Below are 8,746 nucleotides of genomic sequence, written 5' to 3'. Positions count from 1 at the left end.
CCCCGAACAGATAGATGCAAAACAGTATGGAAACAAAAATCTGGGAAAACTTCGAGACAAAATTCCAAGGTTACTCAGAATAGTGGGCTAAAGTACATTACACCTCACAATATCAACAACCATGTTACGGGATTAAATATATTGGGCCTATACAATTTCCTAATTGTCAAGAATATACTAGAAGCGATGATGGGAAATTGGCAATGTTCTTTGAAAAGGGAAATAATATAAGGCATAAGTCATTAGAGAAATAGGATTCTAGCTTTTTTCTACTAGCTTAGGCTAGGGCAAGGAGATTGAGTATTTCCTAGAGAGAGGGGGCAGGGTAGTGGAATATTCTCTTCTAATTGATTTAGTGTTCATCGTAACCTGCATTATCATCTTGATTTCAGAATTAATCAGAATTTAATGTCAATATACCTCATATTTTTCTTTACTGCCTGTTTTGTTGTCGTATCATACCGTGTGTTGATGAAGGTTGGTTCAGAAAATGGATAGCAAAATAAAGTACTGCTTATTTAAGAACTGTAAATCAAGACTAGTTTAAGACAATAGCACATTGCATACGTTATACCAGTTTCAGATAATAGCATACCGATTCTCCAGAACAGATCAGAGAATACCAAAGTAGATAACTAGTATATCCATTCTCAACAGAGTATGCTACAGTTAACTTGAGTATTCACAAAACACAGGGAACTAACTGAGAGACATTTGACCAGATACACAAACTTAAAATGTATTCTAGAGAAAAAGTGCAGAAAATTTGACCCAAAACAAAACAATAAAGACACATCCCAGATATGAAATTGCCGACATATAATAGTGAAGTAAATTTGAGGTCACACACCCCAAAGGCTTAAAGACATAAGAATCTCTGCTTTGCAATATTATATCCGAATACGTGATAAAAATGACTACAAACAAGCACATGAATACATCTTCAATCCTGAAGTCAAAGAATTTATGCAGATCCCCATCATTAGCCGAGAAACCATGTTTACTAAGCATGCCATTCCATCATTAGCTCTATTTTAGATCAAAACGCACCAATTATAACAATACACAATGAGCCACTATGAGGAAAATCATAAATTTTATAGCATGATAAAACATGTTACACGCACAAGGTATGTTTCTTCCTTTTGCAGCAAAATAAGAACTCAAAATTAAAGTTTCGAATCCTAATTCATTTTCGAAACCAGTAACCCGAAACATCTTCACTCCTGAGTAATGTAGCTATCTTTCCGGCCCTCGAAACCGGGCCTCATCAGCTTCTTCTCACGCTTGGCGATCTTCCGCATCTTCTTGTCCTTGATCCTCCCCTCGATGTTCTCCTTCCTCTTCTGCTGCCTATGCTCCTTCACCTTCTTCTGTCCCTCCACCCTCTCCTTCCACTTTTCGGAACTCTTGTCCTTCTTCCTCTTCTCCCTTTTGATGCTATCCTTGATCAGCCTCGAATTATCGTGCACCTTCACCCCCATTGCCCTGCTGGTGGCGGCCATCCACGATTCCCGCTCGGCGACTCCCGAGTTTTCCCTCTTCACCTCTTGCAATCTCTGTGCTCTCTCCAATTCCTTCACCTTCGAAAGCTTCCCCTTCTTATTTTTCCTCCTATTTTTCAACTCCTCGTCATCTCCCAATCTCACTTTACCGTATTCAATAATTTCTTCCCCGTCTTGGGACTCCACAACCTCCTTCCCAGTAACTCGTCCGGCAGACTCGTCTCCTCTCTTCCGCTTCTTCCCATTATTCTCCACATCCCTATTGTCGATTTTTTTATCATCGCTCGCCGCTCCACGGTTACCTCGCATCACTTCAATCTTTCTCCGTAACTTCTGCCGCAGTTCCTCGTATGTAACTGATTGATTCTGTTGACCTCGATCCAATTCCTCTTCGGCATTCACGAAACTATCCTGGTTGGCGGCAGAAGACGAAGCTTTTCTTTCTGGGTCGAAGCGCTGGCGCCGGGAAAACTTCAGATTTTGTTTCGATTGTTGCTTCAACGAAGCCTTGGCTGCTTTAGAGAGGCCCTGGTACCATGGCTTTGAATCTTCATCCTTTGCCTGGTAAAATTTTGCGGGTATCAGTTCTATAAGGTGATCGAAGAACTCAGCGTTTGAATGTATAAGAGATTTCATATCATCTGTGGCCTTGAAAGCGCGTGCTTTTTTCTTCATTTTCGCTTGAGAAACGACGAGTTTGGCGGCGGCGCTCTGTTTGTTCACGGTTTGAGTCGTGAGGTGTCAGGGTTACGAAATTATAAAGGAAAATGAAATTTGGGCTTCAGAATGTATTCTGGGCTTTTTTTATTTGGTCCTCGGAATGTTATTTGGGCTTCTTTCAGTTTTCCCGGAAATTGTATTTGACGATGTTGGTGTCCAACATTAGCACTGGTGCCTTTTGCACGCCATAAATATAAACTCTGTGTTAAATAATTTTTGCGTGAATTTAGATATTATATTAAAATTAACCCATTAAAAATGAATTTTTATAATAATTTTTTATATTATGAATGATATGATGATTTAAAAATTTTAAAAGTACAGATAAAAATTTTATAAAAAAATTATGACATGGTAGATAGATTATATACACATTTACTAAAATATGATTTTTTTTAATATAATGAAAAAATTTTAATTTGAGAAGAATTGTAAATTTTTTTTTTTGGTTACAAGATAGAGGGTTATCTTACCTAACATTAAACGATTAATGTGTTGTTATTCTTCTACAAGCGCCTATTATCATCTAATTGTGTCTTTTGCAATGATGTCATGGAGACTTGCGGGAGGGGTCTAAACAACTCTGTGTCCTCTATTATACTTCAGTGCTTCCGAATTCAAAAAATCAGCTGCTCTATTTTGTTCCCGGTAAATATGCTCGACTATGACTTCACAATCTCTTGCCAAGAAGTTCGTACAGGTAGAGATCAAATTAAGTAGAAATGAGCTACTTCACCACTAACCATTTACAGACCAACCCAAAGCTTTGCTTTCTCAATCGAGCACCACACAATGTTGTGCATGAAACCCATAATTCAATCACCAAGTTTGTCTCGCATTATGCCTCCCCCGCCGGCCTTTCGAGCTTTGTGGTTACAACTTCCATCCACATTAAGTGATCTTCATCCTGCACGTGGGGCATCCATTTTACTATGTACTTAATTAGTATATACTACGTTGTTGATTGGGACAACCTTTTTCGAAGCTAATTAAAGCTGATTTGATTTCTCTAAATTGGTTCTTGATCCACTTCACTTTGCTACCCACATCTATTTTCTTATCTTCAATTCGAAGACCGATTTGTTTCGCCAATGCCATATTCCCCAAAGTGTAATAACAAAAAGATTGTTCCAATCCTTGGCCATATTCTTATGATGTTCCAGGCCCGGCCAGGTTTTCCCGCAGCCACTAATCAAAGCTCATATTCAAGGCTGATTGAAATGCATATCATATCAGACTCTTCTTGCTTCCTTACACTTACGAAAAATGTGTCAAAATACACATCAAATTAAAATTAAATAATTTAAGGCCCTCGATTTTAATAATATAGTATACATAATATAGATACATTGGTGATCGAACTCGAGCAGCAACTCGACCAAACTTGAAACAATCGGATGCTTTGCATCGAGGCAGAATGCGATGACGTTCACTTCCGACTACTAGCCTAGCTAAGTTGGTAAAAAAATAAGTAACTAACACAGATTTTACTTGTATTTGTTTTTAGGCTCTCATATATATAATTTTATGTAAACTTTGCCAAGTTTAATCATACTGAAACTATTCTTTCCAATCAAATTTTGATTTAAATTTTTTATTTTGTCAAGTAGAGAATATAATTATATCTTGGGAAAAGAAATGTTTGATATGGTTTAAAAACCAAGGATAACAATTACTTTGTTACTTAAGAAACTGTCACAGAAAAATGAGTGACAAAAATTGAAATTGAGAAAGTGATTTGTTTAACATAAGGATTTAAAGGGTGAATAAAGTACTATTCCAGTTAGAAATACTGAAATAGGATAAAGAATATAAATGTACGTATTTCAAAAAAATTTGCCAATCTACTCACCGTAATATTATTGTTAGGACCAATGGAATCCGAATATCTCCACACTGGTATGATATTGTCCACTTTGGGTTTTAACCCTCATGGTTTTGCTTTTGGAACCACCCAAAAGGCCTCATACCAATGGAGATATCATTCCATCTTTATTAACCCATGATCTTTCTTTAGATCTTCCGATGTGGGACTTTGGTTGCATCCCAACAATTATTAAACTCAAGCCATTATATATATAGATCTTCTATCCGACCCGATCCATGAAAAAACCGTTTTTATAATAAAATTATTACTTTTACTCTACATATGGACGTCCAATAAATATTGTTTTAAATTTTTTGAATTTTACGTACCCTTATATTTCTAAGAATATAGACATATCAATAAATTACAATCACATTCTCATTAAAAAACAATTGAAATTTAAATATTCCTTTCTCTTTGCAACAAGAATAATGATAATTACAATATAATTTAAGGCAAGAGTAATAATAACAATTGACATAAATAATTATTATTTGTATCATAGTGATTCAACTATAACATACAAATCCAGCTTTATCACTTCTTTAATATAAATAAATCAATAAACCTACGTAGACTTTGCTAAAGCCCGGCCTGATGGCCATGAATAACCCTCGGAAGGCAAGTTACCGTTGGTGATCAGATTCTGCGGAATCCCGTAAACCTCGGAGACGTCGCGCTGATTCACAACAGCGACGTTAACCTCGTCGTCTTCGTCTGAAGGCAGACGATCAAAAGTTGCATTCATGAAAGTTGCAGCCATGATCACCACTGGGCCCGAAGCAATCAGTGCCCCCACCACATTTCCTCCCACGACTTGCCCCTGAGCTCCGGCTAGATAGATGGTCAGACCTGTCACCCCTGGCGGGGACGGTGGTGGCAGAATCGATCCCAGCAATGAAAGTATCTCAAACCTGCCATGGAATGTGGTTTTATGGCTTTATTTTGAATTTATGTCATTTATGAAGATGTATTTTAAAAAAATTTAAACTTATAAAATAAACTTATATCGAAACTTTAATAGATCATTTCAATCTTGATTTCTTGAAAATTCTATATAATTCAATTTAAAATTTGATTCCGAATAGTAGTATCATATATATATAGTCAAATAGTGCAATGGATGTATATTTCTGTAATGACTCCTTAATTTTGAATAAATTAAACGAGCTAATTTAGATTTGTAAAGACGTTGTTGGTGACATAATGCAAACCTGCCATGTAGTGTGACAATGGATCCCGAAGAAGATGGTTGCCGCAACGCAACATTTGTGACACATCCCGTAGCACTAAGCACGCAAACGCCACGTTGCTTTTTACGTGCAAAATTTATCAAACTCTCACTCAAGTCACAACCCGAAGTCACCTCCATTGCATGTGCCTTCAACGCATTAGCACTATCCCTAGTGATGATTATCGGGGGCTTCGGCTTGTTCTTGGACCCGGCGGGCCTACCACGTCGTCGCCTTGTTGTTGCATCGATTCGTTGGTCATTTTCGAACTTGGGTTTAGTTGCGGGGAGTATGAGATCTCCTCCTCCAGCCATTTTGTTAAACTTGTTTTTCTTGGTTAGAAATGGTGTAATTTTGAGTTTGGGAAGTGGGGTTTAAGTAGGGGGAAAATGCAAGATAAATATATGATGAAAAGGTGAATGAAATGATTATAGATTAGGACACGGTTAAGTGAGTGAAGTGATATAGTAATAGATTATAGCTTAGGTTTCTTTCCTAACTTGCAACAAATTTTTGTTTCATGTCAATTGCCTTCTCCAACAAACATTAATTTCATCATTAATCATAAAAACATATCATGAGATAGTTTAGACGATTTTGGCTTTTTCGATTGATACTAGATTCTGTATTTTTCTGTAGCATTAGGAGGATTTTATCACTTTAACATTGTTTATTTCATTTGAATTTGCATATACTTTTGTTTCGAATTCATAATTGTGTGGATAAGGTCAAATTATATTATCATGATTTTAAAATAGTATAGGATCCAAAACGGTGTAAACGAATCAAATCTTAATCGAATATCACGAAAATTTTAAGATTCGAATTCGAGCTCTCTAATAAATATAGGCAGGCCGATAGTACATATTTTAAAAACCAATAAAAAAATATACGACTCGTGAGCTTCCTCATTTTATAATCTCTTCTCCTTGACTATGCTATTGAAATGAATTTATTTCCTGTTTTTCCTAAATAAAATGAAAAGGTCATATATAATCAAATGACTTTTTTAAAGAAGTTAGTTATGCTGCATCTAACAATATGGTAATATGTCTCAAAAAATGGTTATTTTAATAATTCAGGGCATAGAGCCCAACTAAGTTGATCAAATTTTACTATTGGGCCACTCCTCCAGTACCCATCTTGCCTGCGACTTTAATTATTTTTTATCATCTTTTTAAATATGTTATGTAATAATTGAATTTAATATCAATGTTAAAGGATTTATTAATTTTAGTGTCCAATCTCTAAAAATATTTAAAAAAATGTTTATATATANATACATATATATTGCATGTGGGGCAAGAAGGGAAATGGAGATTCAACCTTCAATGTTGATTGGGCTTAGTTTTTCAAATTTAAAAATATTTGAAAAGTATTAATTATAGATTATATAAAAAATTGAATTGAAATTAAATTCCAATGATGGTGTACGTATATTCTCTCACAACCTAACTATGTTTGAAAATTTAGATGATTTTGACATACTTTCGATTTTTTTATCACATCGACCTTGTTTTTATACAATATTCGATTTTCGCCCCAAACCAAAATAAAGTTCTACGCTAACCCTTTACATTTCTTTTTTATATATTCTGTATCTCAAAATAGGACCTTCTTTACTAGAATTATCAACCAAATTGAATTTTTTTATTTGTAAAATCACGAGTCCAATTTTGGTTTTTGTTTTTCATTTTTTACGTATACATGAATTACGAGCTGAAAATTTAAATCTTAAAATCANATAAGAAATACCAAGACTTTGAATCCATGTAAATTAGTCTTGCCAAATTTAATACATTGAGCCTAGTCGTGCCACGACATGTGACAAAGTCCGATGAATTTGGTTTCAATAATGTCGTGTTCCTTTTGGCACCTCATTTTGGACCATGTAAAACTTTGTCAAGTGGGCAATACCTATATTTTGTGTTGTGTCGTTCATTGAATATACACTATCCTTTTTTAATAAACTAAATTTTTTGTTATATGCCCGTGGTATTAAAAATATTTATATAAAAGGGTTTATAACTATTGATTTTGTGAAAATAATTGTGCCTCCAATATAAATAAGTATTGTATGATATATATTCGGCTCTTTAATTATTAATAGAAGAACAACTGAAAATACCAAATAATGAAATGTGAGAGAGCATTGGAATTTTCGTGACAAAACTCCTTTGACGCAATAATATGAACTAAACTACGAAGAAGAATATACGCGAGTAGAAAGATGAATATATGTGAATAGATTTTATAGATTTGAGCAGGGATGGTAATGGCCAGGTCTCGCATTAAACTCGTCCCCAGGTCAAATGAGTCTCGGATTGGTTCGAGGCAGATCCTATATACATATAATCAAAAATCTATTAGTTCATTTATTTATTTAATAATTTATATCTTAATCTCAAATTTTAGCTCAAAATATTTTAACATTACAATGATTTTAGTTTATAATGATGATTTTAAAATAAAATATTTAATTATAATTTTTATTTTGTTATGATTTGAATATAAATTAATAGATTTTTAATTAATTTATGATAATATTTTTCCTAAATATTATTACTATAAATTTAGAATTTGATATTAATGATTTATCAATTTTTAAACAGTTTTTATTGTATAATGGCTAAAATTCAAAAATATTTAATTTTAAGCAGGTCTAACTCGAATTTGACCTATTGGATTTTAGGACTGGGGGAGAACGGGTCTAACATGAGGTGGCATAGGTCCCGAGTTTGGCCAAATTTGCCTTGGACAGACATATCTCATTTCTATATCTAAACGTGAGGGTGTCAATTTAGGGGCCGGAAAAAATACCGAGTTTTCGGTATACCGAGATTATCGTACCGAAAAATATCGAATTTACCGAATATTTCAGTACAGTACGGTAACAATATCGAATTTTTCGGTACGGTAACAGTATGCAATTTGAAAATTTCAGCATATATCGAAAAAATATACAAAAATTTTAAAATATATAATATTTTAAAACAATAAATTTATGAAAATTTTAAAATGTAAGGTTTTTTTGGGTATAAAAGGTATATACCGATACCGTACCGAAATCTCGGTATACCGTATAATTTCGATATAATCGGTATGCTAGTTATATGTATACCGAAAATTTTCGGTTCATATCGATATGAATTTTATTATACCGTAATTTTCGGTACGGTATACGATATAGGATTTTCGGTACGGTATGGTATATCACCATATGTGTCATTATATCCAAGGATAGCAATGTGAGTCTGGCGGGTCTAGTTCGGCTTTGGCTAGGGGTGTCAAAATGCGACACGACCTGTCAACCAGACACGACCCAATACGAAAAAAAATCATGTTCGGGTTGGGGTTTTTCGGGTTCGGGTCGGGTTTGGGTTAGTGCCAGGTTAGACGGGTTTCGGGTTGGGTTGGGTCAC

General features: G+C 34.6%; 2 protein-coding genes across 2 annotated transcripts; both read right to left on the bottom strand.

Moving 5' to 3' along the window:
• Positions 1–1,077: 1,077 nt before the first annotated feature.
• Positions 1,078–2,248, bottom strand: LOC140971513 (uncharacterized). The gene has a single exon (XM_073433809.1). It carries the CDS (start codon positions 2,178–2,180, stop codon positions 1,221–1,223), a length of 960 nt encoding a protein of 319 aa, XP_073289910.1. The 5' UTR covers positions 2,181–2,248; the 3' UTR covers positions 1,078–1,220.
• Positions 2,249–4,617: 2,369 nt separating this feature from the next.
• LOC140958318 (AT-hook motif nuclear-localized protein 16-like) lies at positions 4,618–5,638 on the bottom strand. Its single transcript, XM_073415736.1, has 2 exons — positions 5,307–5,638; positions 4,618–5,006 (listed from the first exon to the last, which is right to left on the bottom strand). The coding sequence occupies exons 1-2, from the start codon at positions 5,636–5,638 to the stop codon at positions 4,661–4,663; spliced, it is 678 nt and encodes a 225-aa protein (XP_073271837.1). The 3' UTR covers positions 4,618–4,660.
• Positions 5,639–8,746: the final 3,108 nt, after the last annotated feature.

Source organism: Primulina huaijiensis, chromosome 2 (assembly GCF_012295235.1).
Source record: "Primulina huaijiensis isolate GDHJ02 chromosome 2, ASM1229523v2, whole genome shotgun sequence".
NCBI lineage: Eukaryota > Viridiplantae > Streptophyta > Magnoliopsida > Lamiales > Gesneriaceae > Primulina > Primulina huaijiensis.
The sequence above is the reverse complement of the archived record's forward strand: the minus strand, read 5'-3'. Positions and strand labels throughout refer to the sequence as shown.